General features: G+C 39.4%; 1 protein-coding gene and 1 long non-coding RNA gene across 8 annotated transcripts in view; one reads left to right on the top strand and one right to left on the bottom strand.

Moving 5' to 3' along the window:
* enox2 (ecto-NOX disulfide-thiol exchanger 2) overlaps positions 1-20,850 on the top strand; it is a 188,332-nt gene that overhangs the window by 54,845 nt on the left and 112,637 nt on the right. The window contains exon 1 of one of the 7 annotated variants that reach the window (XM_042418472.1): positions 3,430-3,589. The exons of the other annotated variants lie outside the window; for them this stretch is intronic. Within the exon in view, the coding sequence (XP_042274406.1) occupies positions 3,568-3,589 (22 nt within the window). The 5' untranslated portion in view covers positions 3,430-3,567. Of the gene's footprint in view, positions 1-3,429; positions 3,590-20,850 lie in introns of those variants that run through there. 7 annotated transcript variants of the gene reach the window in all.
* Positions 2,870-3,430, bottom strand: LOC121901613. The gene is made up of 2 exons (XR_006097334.1): positions 3,111-3,430; positions 2,870-3,017 (listed from the first exon to the last, which is right to left on the bottom strand). It is a non-coding gene; the product is annotated as an uncharacterized LOC121901613 (long non-coding RNA).

Genomic DNA, 20,850 nt, shown 5'->3' with positions numbered 1-20,850 from the left:
TTTAGTGAAATGGGAAATACTGAATAAAATGAATGCTAGTTAAGAAAAAGTCTATGCCTCTCAAAGCTCTTGTTAAAATTTTACTGTGATAGTTGTCGATGAGGCTCAGCTTCCATTTATTATGCAGTAATTGAATTTGAATTATTCATTGTATGAGAGATTTCCCTGTTAACTAAACAAATGTATTGAGCACCAGATTAGATCTAACTGGGTCAGCTGTTCTATATATTTCTATTTCTATATGTGAAGCTGAGATGAGTCGGACGATATGGACTCATGATTTATAGAACATATGGCCTCAGTGTAGTCTTCTCATATGCAATTTTTCTTCATATTTTTTTTTGTAAGAAATGATGAAATCTTTAAGCCAGAATTACTTATTTCACCCCACTTTCAAGTCAGACAGTTTATTTGACTAAAGAGGGCTGTAATGTTGCCAACACACACGTTCTCATACAAACCATAAAAGCAAACGAAGGCCGCTTTCATCTGCTGAGGCACAGAGTCAAATTAGTGTTTGATTTGAATGTTTTGCTACACTAAGCAGGCCACAGAAAGAACATCATTGTTAAAAAAAAATCAAGACATCAGACAAACATCATTCCCTAGGGACACTGAAATTGAATGAGAGCATGCATTGGCTGTTACTCATTACTACTGGCTGACAGGGGTAATTGAATTCTGCCCGGAAAACATTCAGTTTATTTATGACAAGTCTTTTCTGGTGAAAACGTGGACAGTGGAAACGGCTGCCATCAATCGGTGGCTTTTTTTTATGTTCCTAAATGCAGATGATAAATAACTCCTGACTGATAATACTATGTTTGCGTCTGCTAATGCTAAGTGTCTCTTAAAGGTGCAGTGTGTAGAATTTAGTGACATCTAGCGGAACAGACTTGGTAGAAATGGAATATAATATTCATAAGTATGTTTTAATTAGTGTATAATCACCTGAAAATAAGAATTGTTTTGTTTTTGTTACCTTAGAATGAGCCCTTTATGTCTACATAGGGAGCTGGTCCTCTTCCACGGAGCCCGCCATGTTGCACCGCCATGTTTCTACAGCAGGCATGAACACACAAACCAAACTCTGGCTCTGGAGAGAGCCTGCCGTGTTTTTTTGTGAGTTTCACGGCCACCATAGGTGGCAACCTCGCCACTAGATGTCACTAAATCCTACACACTGCACCTTTTTAAATTTGACGTGTGCGCTTTGTTATTTTTCTAACTTATCTATTTCACAGATCATGTGAAGCAGTGAATATAACCATGTCCATCCAATATTTTTCAAAGGGTAGGCTGTCATCCAAATATTAGAGGAAGACAGATGCCCATATTATTGTGTCATGTCATTGTCATTGTGAAATCTTTCCAAGTGTTCTCACTGTAAATTAGCCTGAATAATAGATTTTGCACTATGGGTTAGTTGCCTGAAACAGTTCAATTTCGCCTTGATTAGTCCTTGGGACAGACAGTCAGTCTATCCATATTTTTGTTAATTTGTACCTGCAGAGGGAAGCTGTCTGGTGATCTTTTAAGTCTACTTTTCATATTTGAGATGAATCTTATTATATATATCCTAATTAGCCTTCAACAATGGCTGATTGTACATATACAGTTGATATCAACAGGAAATAACTGTGCATATTGAGCAAACAATGCTGTTGCCAAAGACAAAAAACTGTTTTATTTCTCTAAATCAGCCAAAACTGTCTATAGAGTCACTAGAGAAAACATTTTCTGACAATAGATGGAAAACACAGTGTAGTAAGGTACTGTCATAACGCTACTTGGAATCAGACCAGCACCTTGTTTTTAGAATAGCATTCTTCTGACATCACAGTGGACTGGAAATTGAGCAATTTTGAGGTTTTGAAAACGGGGAATGGCACTCTGGCCTCTGGTAAATACTTTTATTTACCTTTGAAATTATTTTGTGATGGCAGTGGAAACAGACTTATTGGTGGGTCAGAGGAGAAAATAATTTGATCCAGCAGATATTTTCTAAACGTGTCCAGGGCCTTTTGACCTGAACTACGCAACCTCAATTTTAGTCTGTATGCATGCATGTGTGAATGTGTGTCTGTGTGTGTACTGTATACATGCCTTGGCTTTGAGATCACATTCTGTATATTCTATGTATGCTGGCCTGCATGCTCTTAATACAAGAAACAAATACTCAGAATTTTGCAAGGTGTCAAGTGAAATGTTTCTAAAGTGAGCACACCGCTTATATCAACGTGAATTTAATTAAAACTTTTCGACATGCTCTTACCATTAGAAGTTAGACTAATATTAACATTGAACAGGTGTGTCCTCCAGAAGCCAGTCTGAAGCAGACTGAAGGGAGTTTATGAGATCAGGGATGGAGCACTCAGCTGACCATTGCAGTGATGCATCTCATAGCATTCTCACTTACAATTTTTCACGTCTCTGTACACAGCTTGTGTCTAATTATGGAGGCATAATAGTGTTTGCTCTGCTGTTTTCCTTGTGTAATTAATCTTTTAGCTGTGTTTTGATCAGACCAACACAGTGTTCAAGCTCTCAGAAGTAATTTTTAACATACATTGTTGACATCCTGAGCACAGGATTGCAGAAATATTACTTCTTTGGTGTATATTTGTCAGACACATCTGCCATTAGATGGGAAACATTGTGAGCCAATGTGGAAAGCTGGCTGAATGCGAGTACTATTTTGTGTCAAGTGGGCAAACAAATACTGGTCATTAGACGTCACAAGGTCTTACTATACCTATTCACTTGAGCTCAGAGTAGCTCTTACAGAGACTACAGCTGCAACTAAAAGAGTAGAGTCTCACACGCATTTTATAAATGCCTTAATTACAAACAACAACCTGGACAAGTACTCATTTACGATATTTATTTTAGAGTGTATCGATCCTCGGGGATGACAGAAATGCCTTTCATCGCAGTCTGCATGCTAAGCATTGGTGCTGAACTGATGATCTCCATGCTTCTCCTCCTCCAACTGGCAAGCTATAGAATGACACCTACTGAAAAGCACAGCAGCTGTCAAAAGTTTTGGAGATTTAGCTCGTTTTTCAGCATTTATGCAGATCGGAAGATGCAAAGAAAAATACATTTACCAAATTCTAGTTTATGTCGCCTTGAGAGCAGCGTGTTCGATGTTTTTTTTTACCGTAGGGGCGCCTTGGCTGCACCTCTCCACGAAAACGGCATCCTCTCATGACAGCTGCCTGAGCTCGCTTTTTACAGCAGACTGCAAAAGAGGAGCAGGTTTTGGGTTTTTTTTTTTTCAGCACTCACCGACAGACACCCTTTCAGTCAAAACCGTTCGCCTGCTCGCCGCGTGTGACTGAAGCGAACTGGTATTCTGCTTCAGTCGCGAACCGAGCACGTCGAGAGGGCGGGCTCGCCTGGCGTAGCTAAAAGGTCCCGCTTCGACTGGCTGCTCTCATTGCAGTCCAGTCTGCCGAGCGGAGCGGACTGACTGAGGCACAGTCTCCATTCAAGGATTTACTTCGTACACTTCGTCCTACAGCAGGAGGACCGACAGGAATCGCACCTCGCCTTCTGTGGACAATGTTTCTCTTGCAGTACACAGGTACGTGTTTCAAGTTTTATCCTCCTCTGGCGGCATATGTTGACAGCGGAGATGTTATGTTGTTTTTTATGTTTTTTTTTCTGTCTACACACACCGACTATCTGTAGTTGTGTTGCTGCAGGCTATACTGTATCACTGAACGGCAGTTATCGCACGAGTTATGCGGCGTTTTGCCACGTTTAATCTCTCATTTCTATATTGTGTGATATAAGTTATAACAGCAAGCTAAGAGATTTTCTTGCCCTGTTTAGTCCGTAATTGTCGGGCGTATACCAGCTGTTTAGACCGCATAAGAAGAGCGGTGCTCCGTCTATCCAGTGTGGTAGGGTTGTTTTTTTTGTGTGTCTAAGCATTTGATGGTGATAAATGATCACCAGTAATTTCCTGTACACATTTTACACTTGCTTATCAGCACAATAGACACCAGCGGTAGCTATTATCTTGACTGACATACGCCTACTGCAGCTGTTTATGGATGAAGTTTTCAGAATGGATTTAATCCACGCTGACGCCGGATCACCGCTGGTGAAAAGCACATTTTTCACATGCTATTCATTTTGGTTTTTATTATATTTGGGCAGCATAATCGAGCTCGGTGAGTCACATTGTAGTCGATAGGCCTATCATGCAGGGGCTTAGGGAGTTGTTTGCTTTCCAGACAGAAGTTGTTTGGTTTCTTTGCTGCGACGTCCAACTGTTAAAGATTTCTGTGTCATTTATTCCCAAATCGCTCAATTTAAATGGGACATTTTCTCTGGGCTCCCAGGATCTAATTAAGCGAGGATGCTGTTTGAACTCTCACATTAACCTGCTTACTCTGGCACTCTGTTCACCGGTTTTTAGCTTCCTCTGTTTATAGTCATGGTAAATTTACCTCAGATATCCCACAGCTTTTTTTTGTCTTAAATGTTCATAATTGCTACTTTCCCTTAGCTCATAAAAGCAATGGCTTGTCAAAGATTAGTCTCACGACATTAATTTGCCGTTTGTCAATGCAGTTGAGTATACTGATGTAAAAGAAAATCAAATGCAGCCATCTAGTTTCCCCACTTCATGTTAGTTACAATAAATTCTTAACATACTTTTTGACTTTTAGTAATATGCTTCAGTTATCTTAGTAAAGTAAGATCAAGTTTGCAATGAAGCTTATTGTTGAGCTTTAAGATGTTAAGTGCAGTGATTTAAAAATTCACAAGTCAGACATTCAAAATGTAACATGTAGTCTGATAATGAGAAGTTAAGATAAAAAATGGCATTATAACCTGGGGAAAAAAAGAAGCTAGTGGTTTTGTCCAGTGGATGAAAATGTTTCTTGCCCTTCTCAGATTGGAAGGTTTTTGTTTCTCTGTCACGCTGTCATTTATCTTGCACAGACAGATCGGATCAGTTCTCTTCTCCTCTATTTCCTTCCCATCCAGAGGCACAAACATGCTTTGAATCAAAGTGAGCGAATGGAGGTCGAGTGCCTCCATCTGGACCACTGGGAGAGAAAAGGTCCATCAGGCCTTGTGACAGCCATTTACCTCCACACTGAGCTCGTCCTTTCTGATCAATTGGCAGAGCATCTTTAGATTGCCTTTAATGGTGCGAGGGAGGGGGGGCACTTTGCTTAGATCTGTCAGAGAGAGGAGATTTAAAGGTTCTACATAGAGTGCTTGAAAGGCAGCTTAAATATTTCAGCCCTCTTTGGCATAGGATGATAGTGCTGCAGAGCAAATTAAGGTTGGATACAGAGTGGACTACTGTACAATATGAGGAGATTTGGCAGCTTTGGAATCGCTCAAATTTTAATTGGTTAGTGTATGACAATTTGTGGATACTGAGTGGAATTCTCATGGCACTGGCTGTCAAGGGGAAAAAAAACTCAAAAGTGACAAAAGAAAAAGCTAAAAACAAAGTGGAAATATGAGTCATAGATGAACTGCTTGTGTTAAGTGAAAACAGCTACCTCAATGAGAGTCTGATTAAGCTCAACTTTATCTGTGAGAAAGACCCCCGGGATTGGCAGAGGGCTGAGCGATGAATGGTTGTTTCCCTGACCTATTAATCTGTCAGTTATTTCTCAATTCATCATTTTGTCAATTAAATGTTAGAAAATAGTGAAAAAAGTAGACTATATTTTCCAGAGTCCAAGGTGATGTTTCCAAATGTTTTGTCTAGCCAACAGTCTAAAACAGAAAAGCATCAAATCCTCACATTTGAAAAGCTGGTACCGGCTGAGTGTGTCAAAAGCATGAATAGATTCCCTGTGGAGTCTATGATTCACTGTGTGGAGTCCAGTACATGTTTTCCATAAGTTTAAAGTAGCTGCTTGTGGATTTTGAAACCTCATGACTTTTGTGACTAGTTGAGTCCCCCTAAGATAGTGTTTTACATCACTATTGTTGAAACAGTTTGCCACATTTAGACCACTGTACGCTCATGTCAAAGTGAACCAACTGAAATGGCAGTGCTTTCCCACAAAATGATGTCTTTGGTTTCCTCTTATACAGCTCCATGGCTGTTGCAGCTCTGAGCCCTGAATGTTCTTAAATCCTTCTCCCTCTAAATGTAGTCATATTGTTTGGCTTATGAAGTTGTGATGAACCCTACTGATGTCCTACTTCAACGTTTTCTGATTACCACCACAGATTACAGTAGATGATGGTGTTGCACATGTCTACAGACAGAAATAAAGTTGTGATGAAATAATTGCCATGTACAGAATAGAACTGAATCACATAAAATTGTTGTTCTATCAATTTCGAAAGTTTCCTCAAAATATTTACACTATGAACTGGTCAGTTATTGGCGCTCAACTATTTCAATTAAGTTATGCTATAAATGAATAGGTGGCATTATTGTTTACCTATTGTGTAGATATGTTTTGACAGGTTTTACTTCAAAATTGTTTTTTAGCTAATGAAATACACATTTTTGCGGTTTTAGCCTCAACACTCAATAAAAACAGCCAGCCATTCATTACAAAAGCTTTATAAAGCTCCCTCGGGGAAAACTGTGTAGGCTAGATGCTTCTTTTAATAGATGCTTGGCTGCTTTTGTCATGTCATTCCCCTTCATGTGGTGCTATCACTCCAGCACACCATCTGTTGGACTGATGTTTTAGACTTTTGGTGTAATAACTTTTATTGTTTTGTTGCCTCACCACTCATCTCAATTCTCTGTAGCATGCTAATGTAGGGTAATGATTGTTGTTTATTCCTGTGTCTAATGCTCACTTGTATGTGCCCTACAGAAATCCTGTTTAACTTGGTCTAATTGTTAAGCTTTTGAATTACAACAGCAGTCTTAAAGTGACACTAAAATCTGTTCAGGTTGAAGAATATTAGCTTGTGTGGTAGGACCCTGTGAGGTTCAGCAGTGTTGGCAGAAGCAGCAGTTCAACTTGCCATCTGGTATTGAGTAGCCAAGAGAGCTTGGCAAATTGAAGGCAACCAACTTGGGGGCTCCAACCATATCACTGACAGAGCTCTTCATTTCTAATCACTTTCATGATAAGCAACCACACAGGGAACCTTTAAATTGGAGCTAAGGACTCTGCAACAGCAAGTTCTGGAGCTACATGAAAGATGAAGTGAGCCATCAGCCTTATTCTGAATTTGCTGTGTATGAGCAGTGTATGAGATGGGATTGTGGAGGGAGTGCTGCTGTGTTAAACCCTGCTGACAGTCCCTTTGAGCAGAGGAGAATAGAGAAGCAGTTTGAAGACACTGGATTTTGCTGTTCACCAGGGAGTTGCTCTACAACTTTTCTACATTTTCATATCTGCTCTCAAAAACATACAGTGAAGACTTCAGTCTTCTACATTTGTCTCAACACTTTCTATAATCTACAATCCCATGGGTGCTGGAGTAGACTAAAACAAATATTGGATGCCTGTATTCTACATTTGACACTGATGACTTGCCATGTTGAATATGGAGCTCCTGTCACTTAAAAATAAGCAGTGTTTTTCGTACCCATCTGTCTCAGGCACATACACTTTTACATCCAATTGTAAACATTAATTCACTTGTGCTGAATCAGGTCAGCCCCTTTTATATCAGTTAACTATGATGCAGTTTAAACTCAACATGTCTTGTGACTCACCATTGGAAGAGGAACTTTATCCGTTGTTAAACACGAGTGTACTTGCTCTGTTGGACTTGATAAAGGCTCACTATAATGGATGATACAATTCTGGGTCTTCAAGTCACAGTTTTTTGGCTTTCTAACTTGAATGACTGGTAACTCCAGAGATTGAGCAAAGCTGGTTTATTTGGGAGGAAAGCCACTTATACTGTAGTGGTTATTTTGTGTTGTTTATTGGGGTTGGGTACCGTTCACATTTGAACCGATACTGGTACTGGTACCTGGAATTCGCCACTGGTGCCCTACGATACCTTTTTTCGTTACTTCACTCTCTCTGTAATAACAAAAATGTGAGTTTCAGTTTCAGTTGTAAAAAATAAGTCCAAGTGTCTCACTTTAAATATTGTTATTTATTTAGAACATTTGGTTGTGTAAAGTAAAATAAACAATAATAAATTTAATAATAAACAAGGTACAATTAGTTGTTTAGGCTACCTGTTGGAGATGTGGTGTTTGCTAAAAAGGCACGTCAAGAGCATGTCGTCTGCAGCTCTTCATCAAACATCTCTTATTTCTGCTTGTACTGTTTCTCTCTACAGTATTTCTAACTGATCCACTGAACAAATAGCTCCAAATATCTCCAGATCTTGTTGTGTTGACTTCTTTTTTTGAAGAATAGCACCATTAATGTAGCTCTGCTAACTCAGCAATAAACACATTTAAATTCCTATAAATTCTTCACAATAAAAGTCATTATTTTGTTATTTAAAAGCTTTTAATATGAAGCAGCAGCAGCGGGAAATGTTTTCATCAGCAGTAAAAGCCATCAGGAAAGAGTGTAATAAGGCTGATATCTGAAAGTACAAACAGAACACAGGAGAGAAATTTCAGGTGCACGTGTGTCGGTAAACTAGGAGAGATTTGTTGAAAGGCTCATAAGGAATCTTATCAATATTTATTTGAATTCAGAACACAACCCACTCTCAAGATACCAAAATTTGGCACCGATTGATCCAATGTGAATATGTACTCAGTAGTACCAATGTAATTCGGTCTGTACCCTTAAAAGTACCGAGTTCAGTACCCAACCCTAAGTTCATGAATAACTCTAACTGCTTGAAAGAAGTTTTTTTTATTATTATTATTGTGATTTTTTTTCCCCCATGGGCATTGTCTTTGGTTAATTTGTGCTGCTTATAAGGAACTGCCTGAGGGGATTTTTTTTGTTGAGCTAGGACTCAATCTGAACCCTATGAGCTATATTATTTCGGTTGAGCAGCAAAAAAAAAATAGAACAATATAACTCTTGTATCAGTGACAAAAAATATTTTATACCGAACATTAAGTCCAGTTGTTTGGTTCTTACAGATGTCCTATGGTTTGGATGACTGAGAATCATTGTAGACATGCTGTCAGCATTGACTGCCATGTTTGACTGACTTACAACTCAAAAATAAGACAGCAGCATCCCAGCTAACCTCAGGGACTTGCGCTTATGCTAGGGTTTTAGTAATAACAATTGAAAGCACAGGCACAGCTGTCACTGTAATGTGCAGACATGCACTTGTAGCTGTGTCTACTGTACTCCTCCTCTATCCCTCAGCACACTGAGGGATAGAGGAGGAGGGATAGAGGAGGACAACTCTGGGTGAAACAGTCAGAGAAATATTGCACCTACCTGGCAATGTGGCATTCCCCAGAGACAGAATGAACCGGAGTTTTTAATTTTACGGTGGCATTTTTCTCTTATACCAGCAGTGCCAAGAGAAGCAATTGAAAGTAGCACAACGCATGGCATGATGAATCACCAGAGGGATGTAGGACGCCACTGCTGTACACCTCAGAAGTTACCTGTGTCCACTGCTGTTTCAGAGATTGTATTACAATACATTTTCAGCCTTAGCACTTGATGATAAATTGATCCACTAAATCTAACTTTTATGAACAGCAGAGGTAGGTGTATGGATTTTGTTGTTTTCCTCTTTAAATATCATAAGAATCGACTATTGCATATACTGTGGAATTATTTGTGAGGAACCTAAATTTATTGCAGGAAATTACATGACATTTATTGCAGTTTTGCTGCTTTCCTAGTAATATATGTGGCTGTGGAGGAGTTGACCCTCTTTGCTGAAATCTGTTCTTCCAAACATTGATATGTTGAACATTTCTCCCATAGAGAGAATGGAGAAAGCTGAGACTGTGGTTCAGTGGTTTAGACCAGAGAACAAGGGTGTCCAGAGATTGCTTGTCTGGAAAGCAGCCATCACTCTACTGTAATAGAGACTGAGAGCCCAGATTTATATGGCCCTTACTTTAGGAAGAAGGAATGGCTTAAAGGGGGAAAAAGACGCATGAAAACAAAATGGTACCAGAATGGATGGACAGAGTGTAACAGAGAATGCATTATTAATAGGGTAGCAGAGGTTCTCTGTATGCTGTCTGTCTTATGGGGGCATTTTGCCTCTCAGTGAAAGACTGAAAGAATGAAAGGGCTTTCATGGGTAGAATATGTCTGCAAGACTAATCACTTCATACTCTCAACCATCTTTACATGATGACTTAGCCTTCTGTGGAAAAAATCAGGTAGAGTTATGGTAACCCAGGAATTTTCCATTTGCATTACACATTTTATGTGGTGAATTTTGTATTGGGTCTTTTTTTTTTCATTCCCCCCATTTAACATCAATAAACTCATACTCACAGATCCCCACTGTGCAGAACCTTTCATAGTGCAGGAAAAAAAAAACTCCTATCTCAAATGTCATTGGAACTACTCTGAAAGGTTTGGTGTTTGAGCTCAAAGGAAGCCCTGTACTTGCATGTTTACTGCACTGAGCTTGGCTAAAGTCAGACCCCCGCTGCCAGATAAATGCAAGGCTTTTTCTGCACTCAGCACCTCTTACTGGCCAATATTAGTTCAGTAACTTTTTTTTTCCACTACTTTCTGCGGAATGGGAGGTCAGCAGTTATGGGAGGATGACACAACACCAGTGTAACATTTTGAACAGGGGATGTGGGGGTAGTTTCAGCGGGGTTCTTTAAAATATAGCCGTCTATTTTGGACCATTGGAATTCCAGCTGAGGTCAGCATTTGGTGAACTAAAGAGCTCTCCCAGCGTCATGGTCATGGCGAGTTGAATTGAGGACATCCACATTGACGACCGGACACTTCCTTGTCTCGGTCTCATATTGTGAGGAACAAATTTTAAAAAATGTATATGTCCATTAGTTCTTGAAACAGCATGTCACTTTAATGATACATTCCTCACATCTGTAACTTCAATTCTTTCATAATACTCCATATGCACACAGTTTTTGGTGGATAGCCCCTCCTGAAATTTTTGAATCACGTCATCCACTCTGGTTCAGCTCCAGGTTAATGCAAAAATTATCTATGACTGTTAAATGTCCACCCATTTCAAAATTTACTGTTCCACAAGCACCAAATCTCAGCCAGCTGACCATTCACTTCTTTCCAGATGAATTTCCAGAAAAATGTTTCTTCAGTATAGATACCTAAATCTGATCAGTACACCATTACCTTCATTTTCTGTAAAAACACCCCAACATTCCTGCTATTCATTAACCCTTGTTTAGGGAAGCAACACCAGAAGTTGTGGCTAAAGCTCAAATTACAGTTAACCCCCCCCCCCCCCCGGGAAGTGTCAGTGAACTTTCGAGGGCTAATGTGAAACAGGCACTCAAAAGAAACGGTGAGGGGAACCTACGGCTAGAGCCAAATGAAATGTCAGTGCACCTGTTTGGCTGTTTTCTGGTTTGCATGCCTCACATGAAAAGTGCTTTAGCAAACGTTGGAAAACAGTGAGGAAATGGTAGTGCACTTTAAGCACATGTCGCACAAAAATAGTTTTACTTAAGTAAATGTGCCACAAGCCCTGCTTTATTTTAGCTGTCTTGATGTGATATATAACTGAGCTACCCCTTACTTCTGGGCACATTTGTTTTCCATCTGCTTCTGACAATGTTCTACCTTAATAGCTGTACACTATAGCACTATACTCCTTGTGAAATCTGAGCATCTTATTATTCTGGCAAAGCCTTAATATTCTACTACTACTACTACTAGTCTACTCCCAAGAACTTATACTTAGGTAGGCAAACAGCATATGTTCAGAGAAAAAGATCTTACTTGCAGTTTTATTGCAGTTATACAAAAAATGCTGAGACTGGGGCATCCAAGTGGACTGGGGGTTGTAATCACAATGTTTCTGGTTAGAGTCCAGATGGGGATCTTCGTTGCATGCCATCACCTATCTCTGTCTCCTCTTTTACTGTCAGGTCTGTACTATAAACTATTGGAAAAAAATTTCCCCACAAAATGCTGTAGGAGTATCGCCCAACAAATACATGATTTTTGAGGCTGACAGAGAGATTAATGTTAGAGTTTAAGAGTTTAAATAATCTGATAACGATATATTGACTGGTTGTGTGAGGGAGAAACCATCAAAAACAAATGAGCAATGTGAACGTGGCCAAGATCAGTGGCCAGAAATCCATTCCCTCAGCTCATTGCTTTGCATTATATTTCTGCATCCTCTGGCAGCAAGTCCTCTCAATCAGTGTAGGACTATACATCTTTAAATATTCTTTGACCTCTACTTCAGTGTTTGTGCCAGCAAACTAAACTTTTGTTTTTGGCTTCCCACAGCATTTCCAGCTTCCCTTACTGCTATACATCAAGATGGTTATTTAGATGATGTTCCCTAGATGGTGAATGTCATTCAACATGGAGGCTGTGGCCTTAAGGACATATGCTGACAACAGCTGACTTAACATCATGGCACTGAACACAGCCATTACAGACAGGGAGGTAATTGGATTCACAAATCAGCTATGGCTCTGGGTTTATAGTGGCACTGGGTCATATTTCAGAGGCTGGTGGGCAGTTTGTCAGAGGAGGCTTGGTGGTAACGAGAAACTAGTGCAAGGGAAACTCAGAGGAGCATCAGAAGGCCTCTTGTGCCTCAGAAACTCTTTTGACTGGTTAAAGAGTGGATCCAGAAACTTGTATGCCCCAAACAAGGACTTGTCAAATATTATAGCTCTTAGATGAAATGGACTTAAATATGAGGAATGTTTTTTTCTTTACCTTGGTTAAATTTGTTTATTTGGATTTTATTGACCTGACCTTGTTTACTTTGAACCTTTTTCTCTTAGTTTCTCTTGTGACCTTTTGTGCTTTGTTTGGAACTTCTACCCCGAACCAACTTATTTTATACATATCTATTTCTTCCTGCCTAGTTGTTTTCTCCCTCGTAGACATATACAATTTCTCCTGAGTCACAGGCAGGTCGATGATAAAGTGTGTGTGTGTGTGCTTGTGAAGCTGGGTGGGAGGAGAGGCTGAGGAGAATCCTCTTCCCATCCTCCTCTCTGAGAGCTGAAGCATATTGCAGGTTCTCAGTCATGCTTTCTGTGCCTGCCCCAACAGAAGTCAGGGAGGTAGATCGATATGAAGATTAATTATTGTGTCCAAGTTGAGGGCTGCACCAACATCCTGCATTTTTCAGGCCTCTAGTGAGTGTCCAAATGCTTCCCTTTCCGATGAGTGTTGAGCTTTAGCTTGTTAGTGTGGTCTCTGGACCGAAGCTGTGCTGAGAGAAAATTGGTCCAGGCTCCAGGGGCAACAAGCTGAGGCTCAGTGCAGCTCAGCTCAGCATCACCAACAGGCAAACTAGGGGTTCCACAGAAATTTCTGGACTTAATGGAACCTCCTGGATATTAGGTATTAGGTTAACTGTTCTCTAAGGCATCAGAATTGGAGGAGTACCCGGGGCTGTAGTGAAATAGTATCCGTTTCTCATACTTTGCCTTGGTTTGAAATATTTACTTGGTTTAATCTGCATTTGGTCAGTCTTCACTAGTAACAACAAGACAGGACAAGACAATTTATAGTCCAATGTGTGAGCTATAAATACTTGAAATGGAAATATGAATCCTTTATTATGCTCCATTGTATTCTTTTAATTTGCTCGTCTACAGGAGGATTATTTATAAGGTTTGTGCAATATATCAGTGTGTTTCTCTTGAAGCACATTGATATATTGTGTCTTGAAATGTCCAATATGTCATGCCAATAAATCAGCAGCATGTGTTTGGGTCTAGGCCTGAAGTGCCTAGGTAGGGAAAATTGGCCAACAGCAGAATGATGAATTCCCCCTCCTGAAGGCCACTGGAGCATTTTAGTGCACCTGATTTCTAAAGGTGAAGATGTGTTGGGATCATTAGCTGAAATTGAATCAGTCACAATTAGTGTTGCATGGTATACTGGTACTAGACAGGTTTTGCAATACCCTTAAAAACGGTTCTTTGCCCCATTTTATTAGTACCAGTAGTTCAAGAAAGACAGTTTTTTAATAAGAGCCGTTTTGTTGATGTGCGACAGCGGGGCAGTGTGTGTGTGCAGTGCTCCTCTTCCACTCTCCACTCCCTGCAGACATAGTGGGCATGCCAACTATTTGTTTTTGGGGTTTTTTTCCCTCTCATATAGTGAAAGAATGAGAGGCATGGCTGTAAGTACAAGTGCTCTTGCCGACTGTCCATGGCTTGTTTACAAAGTAGACACACGGAGCAAAATATGGCGTTATTTCGCTTACATAGCCGACAGTCAGGACAAGCTCACAGACACCACAAGCCTGTCTGTCATGGTGATGATGATGTTTTAAACCTGTGCAGACCAAAGGAGCTAACTTGGCAAAGCATCTCGCCAACAGACATGCCAACCTGTTCAAGGAATTCAAAGAGCATCAGGTTAGGGAATGTGATTGATAACATAATTACATGCCCTCACATATAAGTCAAATGAGTGTGATTTATTTTGTGACAAGCAAACTTTTTCCATCGGAGTTTGACAAGGCAATTAAGGACAATGGTAACTGTTTAATTTGGCTTTAGCTTTTTAGCTAACATAACAATGTGTCAGACATCTCTGCATCTCTGCTATGCACACTGGTAAAATTAACTTTCACTTCAAGCTGCTAAAAATCAGGTTTATTTTTTTGCTTTGTTTTAATTTTTTGCTGTAGTATCATTTCAGTACTGGTATCGAGATATTTAGGCAGGTATCATATCAGTCATACTTTTGGTATCATGACAACACTAGTCACAATTGGGTATCATTGGCAAACATCAGCAGGTGATTATATCATTCTAAAATGTCCCTAGATAGACTGAAGAGATACATAGTAATTGTTCCACCCTATCCATAATACACATATACTGTTCAGCAGATTATTGCTAAATGTGAAAATCTGCTAAATTATCAAATCTGCCACATTTTGTAATCTTAGTCATTGGATTTGCTTATGCTCTGGTTTGTTGTAATTTACATCTGTGTAAAGAAAGGGGCGCTCTGCCTGTATTTATTTTAAAAACTCCAGTTTTTAATAACTCACCCTACTGATCTTGGGAATATTAGAATGAAATGCAGTCAGCTTGAAAGAGAATATCACTGAAAATCTGCTTATATTCATTTATTAATATTTTGCTCAGTGTTTAAAGCTTAACCATGAAAATAAGCCTAAATAGGAAAAGACTTAGAAAGAGAAGTGGCCAAATTGCTTTACTTTGACTGGATACTACAATGCATTTGATCCAGAGCACCTTCAAAGTACATGTTTGATTCGGGGTTGGTGGAGCGGTTAAACAGTGTGCATTAGAGTCAGTCAATAATTTGGGTCTTTGATATTCGAGTCTCTCATTTCGCTCTAATCTTGATTGGACTATTCAAGACATTATATATAATGACAGTACTTCTGCACAGCACAGGCTTGACATTGCTCAAATCCAGTTTATTATGGCCAAGTATGGATGTTAATCTTTGGTCTAGTATCTAAATCTCATCAGGGAGATGATGTAGTAGAAGAGGCTTTGCGCAGACAGTGTCTGTAATAAACGCTTTAATTGGCTGGGTACTAAAATTCTCAACTTTGATGTAATGTGTTTTGCTATAATCACTGTTAAAGGGGAGTTTGACTAAAGGGGAGCTTATACTTCTGAGAGACGGTTGTGTTGCAGTTGTTTTCCTGTTGGAAAGCATCATGCCAGTCACTCTCTCATGTACAGAAACAGGGGGGAAAGTCTTTTGCTGGAAATTTGAGACAGAGCACTCCTCTCTACTTGGCAGTTCACACACAATCCCATTTTCAAATCACACTGCTAGAATGAAAATGTCAGCACCAACAACTGCAACAACAGTTTGTGTGTGTGGGTGGGTGTGGGTCTGTCATAGGCTACTTTCGGGGACAAATTTGTGATTTCAAACCAGCCATTGGGGATGGCTTGTCCAATTGGGAACAAAAGTTGTGGTAAGATGCTGATTTTTGGGTCAGTGGTTAAGGTTAGGGTAAGAGTTAGGTTTAGACAAGTAGTGATTATGGTTAGGGTAAGTCTCCATGAAATGAATGTAAGTCTATGTAATGTTCCCAAAAGTGACCTAAGACAACGTGTGTGTGTGTGTTTGCTAGTTTACTTGGGTGCTTTATACGTGTGTTTGCTCTGTCAGTATGAACATGTATGCTGTTGAGATTGAGAGAACTCCACATCAGGCACATTTTCATGTGCTTTCAGTGATGAAAGATTTATAGCAAGGAAGTCATAATTGTCTTTATTTATAAGCAGAGCTGCAACTAACGATTGTTTTCATTATTTTCATTTATTTCTCTGCCTGGTACGTTCAAGATTATTCAGTTAATTGTTTTGTCTATAAAATGTTAAAACTGTAAAAATTCATATTTGATGGTCTGAGCACACATTTGGGTTAGGATTTTTGGATTTTTTTTTTTTTTTGTGAATGTCCACTGTGTAACCTTCAGCTCTCAAGCCAGAGCTGTTTTGTACTAAGAACTTGTACTAAGAGCCAGACAGCTGCTGAGAAGGTGGGTACAATATGTGAAAGGTAAATATCATTAAGCAAACTCAGGTAATGCCTTACATGTTTTTGTTATGTATTGAATGATAGTCTGATATTACCATCTTGTTCTTGTCGCACCCTTTCCCGTTTCCTCTCTCAGCACATTAGCCATCAATAACAGTGTGACTACAGTTCCCAGTCTGTCTGCTCTGATGAGTGATGGATGGATATCATGAGGAGAGACGGTAGAGAAAAAGAAAGGACAGAGGAGTAGAGCTAGGCTGTGCCAGATCATACCCTTCAGAGCTACTTCTGTTGCATGATCTATGGGGCTTCTTTTGTTTGTGCTGTTTTGGTAATTAAACAGGGGAGGCCCACTCAGTGGAGTCTAGCTGTTGGCTTAGTTTCTCTCCCCTAATCTTCCCATAAGACCAGATAATTAATGGTGGGATGGCAGGAGAGCCCGCAGTCCTTCTGTTAATGGAAGGGATTCATCTTGTTTATTCAACTTACTCCTTGTTTCCTTATTCAGAGCTTGGCCAGGGTGTCATCACTGTGGTGGTCGAAGTTATTGAGATCTGGCATCTGTCCAGACGTATAATGGTAGATCATATCGTGACAAGTCCTGGAGCAGACATAAATATTCTCAGCAAGGGTTTATCCCTCATCCTAATTGTCTGACTTTACCATCATTGTTTGTTTTAGCCACGTATTAGATGGATTATGAGAGTGCTGAAAGGTCAGGTATTAGCAATCTCCATTGTCTGAACATCATCCATCAGTTTATGCAAGCAGTACTATTTAAATATTGTCATTTTATCATGCATATTAAAGGGTACAGCTGGCAATAATTTGTATTTGATAGTATTGTCCACAAAACCCATGGAAATACCAGAACCAACAATGTTGGTGTGTCTCTCAAAACTTTTCAACGGCCCTTCCCTGTCACTCAACCCCAAGCTCATTGGTTTCTATTGAAGACATGCAGGGAAATCTTTAAGAAAGGGTCACAGATATATACTTTGGTTATTAAAAAAGGATAAATAATTTCCCAAAACAGCTGGGCACTGTAGTATTTAGCAAATGTTACCAAAACAAGAGTATAAGTCCATTTGTAGGGAACTACTTTCTGCTGCGGATGAATACAGATTTGATGTTCTAGCAAGTATTTATGGTAACAGGATGGTGAAATTGGTGTAAATTTTGGTCTTTTCATTAAATTAGTTCACAGTAAGAAAAATGTAACTTATCATTGACTTCTTTACAAAACATAACTAATGTAAGCCTATATATACTGCCATATGATTTAGCGTAGCACTAATCCCTCTGTGAAAATTAACACATTTGGTATATATGCAGTCCCTTTTTATTGAAGAGTGTCAGGCTGAATGTGGTTTGTCACTTACAATAGTTGGACATACGGTATAGCCTGCAGGTAAACAGAGCAGTGGGGAAATGAGAGCTATACCCATTGGTAGAAGTGCTTCTGTGGGCAGCTAGCTGCTCAAATCTCCCCTGGAGCAATATTTTGACAAAAGCTTTTGAAGAGCTGAGCTGTCAGCGTCAGCCTCCTGACCAGACACTCATTAGCCAGCACACCACCACCAAGAGAACAGGCAAGATGGAAACACCTCCTCAGCAGTACTCAAGAGAAAATACCCCACTAACTGCAAATTAATTTTGGAAAGAGGACTCATTTAGTGGTGTGTGCTGAAGTGGATTTCTCTGTATAAATGACATGCCACACAAAGTCTCATTAATGTAGATGCTGGTATTGTATGCTACTAGGACAGTTAAAAGGCTGAGAAACATAAGCATAGTGCTGGCTTATGAATGATTTCTAAACAAGGGACTCCTGAAAGTCCATAGATCTCAGAGCACTTTGCCTAGGTGAAATGCCTGAGGGATAAGTAAAGGAATAAAAATATGACAGTCAATTGTTACCTTACTGCTTTGTTACTGTGCTGCTTGGAGTTTCCTTGATGTGACCCCATCAAGGCAGATCTGAGAGAAGAATCTGAGGCAAAGACAGCTCTGCATGTCATCTCCCAATTTTAGATGCTTATTTTATGTATTTTTTATTTGCTACTGTTAAATGTCTTGCTTTTTCATTAGAGCCATTGCTAAATAAAGTGATTTTTTTTAGCAAAATACCTTTTAGCTGTCAAAATGTTGTCACCTCAAGGACAATATAGTAGCTGTTCTGGAGCTTGCATTCATGTCACACTATCTTCATTAGCAGATGGAGTTTGCCAGTTATGTAGTTGTAAATGTTAAAGTTCCATTTATTCATTTTATTTTGCATTCAATTTTCTGTAAAGTGCTGAGTAAAAGTGGAAATTTCAACTTCTAAAATCCAGTGACAATTGGCGAACTTCCATCTACTATATATGACATGTGACATGATATGATCAAAAGTTCCAGATGTGCTACTAAATTAACCTTGATGAGATTGTTTTGTCAACTTATTATATTCCATGGTCAAGAATGAACTTTGAATCTCTAAGTAAGTTTTACCTTTGATTTTTGTATTTTAAAACTGTGAGAAAGGCCAAAGACATCAAGAAAGTTATAAACCATGTTAAAAGGCCAATGTGCAACTTGAATACCAATATTTAATGTGGGGAGGAGATTATCAGATGAAATTAAAATTTCCACTTCAGCTCACCCCTGCTGGTTCTCTGGCTTGAACTGAGTCATGGCTTGAGGAGGTAAGATCTTAGAATACGGTATTCATATTATTAGTGGGCATAGTCTGAACTTGACCATAGGTACAAATGTGGCATTCTTTCAGCCAATATTGAGTGTATTTGAAAATTCAGTTTCAAATCGCTGTTGAGTCCAGTGTGAAATACCCAATTACACATTCCCTAACCTATTACAGGCTTTGAGTGAGCCACAGGAGCTTGCTGCCTCCTACAGCACAACCTACAGTACAATAGTGAAGGGAGACCATAGTTTATAATGGTCATAAAATGACACAAAAGCTGCTGGTGCAGTAAAATTCCATAATTCAGTTTCACATTAATTTGCATTGACAATCATAACTCCCTTGGAGCCCATCCAGAATTATGCAGCCAAGAATGAACATCTTGTTAAAGTTTAGATGGCATCCTCTTTCTTACTGAAGCCCTAAGAAAACATATTTCAGCAGTATATCAAATGGAAATCTTTGAATTTCTAAAAAACTTACAATGTATTAGGTTTGTTGTCAGTCTGAAATGAATCAGAAGAGTCAGTAGTTGTGTCAGCAGTCTTTAAATCATCAGATGGCATTTACATTCATCTAGACGCTCTAAAAACTGAGCAGCTTTCACTTTCTGTTTGAACATGTCCATGAGTTCACAACATGTTATAGATTATAAACATTATATCTTTCCAAATCTATCACCATCCACATTCCAGAGATGAGGTGGCGTCATGACGTTGGCTATCATTCATTAGTGATCTTACTATGCTCGCCCGAGGTATTCAGACCAGTGGTATGGAACTGGGCCTTGTAGTAAAGACAGGATTAGGGTTCTGCTGTGGTCCATCATCCAGAAATAGCACAAGCTGTTTCCCGGCTGCTCTGGGACAGTCTGGTTACCAGAGGGCCATATTGGCGTTTTGCAAAGGCCTGTCCTGTATAATAAAAAGTCTTTGCTAATCTGTCTGTAATTCTTCCACAAATCACTAGTGCATCAGTAGATTACTTTGTCTATCCTTTTAAATCTATTTGTAGTATTATGTAATAAAATCCAAATCCCACCTTACATTAGTTTCAGACTATTGCACCTGCTTGACATGCCTGGGGTAAACTAATTATTATTATTAAATTCCATGCAATAAGATATCCATCTGTCACACCTGGAGTCTTGGCCTGTCTGAAGGTACAGTTGGGTTGATATAATGACAGACCTAACTACAGCAGTGTTTCCCCCATATTCATTCAGCAGCGACGCACCACCGCTGCAAAATTATGAGCGCCGCTGCTAAAATTTCAGATGATCATTAATGATTTTCTCTCGCACACTGTGCAACACCCTACGTTATTGTGGATTTTTTTGTCATCCTTACTCTCTTCGTTCTTCAAAGGACATCTACGTGTTTTAGCAAGAGTAGCGAATAAGGCAGTGCCTGTGTGTGTGTGTATGCGTGTGTAAATGTGCGTGTATAGTTGGGCAAGCGGCAGAAACATGATGTGAACACGAGCGAGGCCAGAACCAACAATGTTGGACGCTTGACATTTTTACTTCAAGATTATAGAAAGGGACCAAGTCCTGTGCAGATGCAATTAGTATTGAAAGTTAGTGGTAATATAATTTAACAATGT

Source organism: Thunnus maccoyii, chromosome 8 (assembly GCF_910596095.1).
Source record: "Thunnus maccoyii chromosome 8, fThuMac1.1, whole genome shotgun sequence".
In the NCBI taxonomy this organism is placed as follows: Eukaryota; Metazoa; Chordata; class Actinopteri; order Scombriformes; family Scombridae; genus Thunnus; species Thunnus maccoyii.
This window is presented reverse-complemented; position numbering and strand designations above follow the sequence as displayed.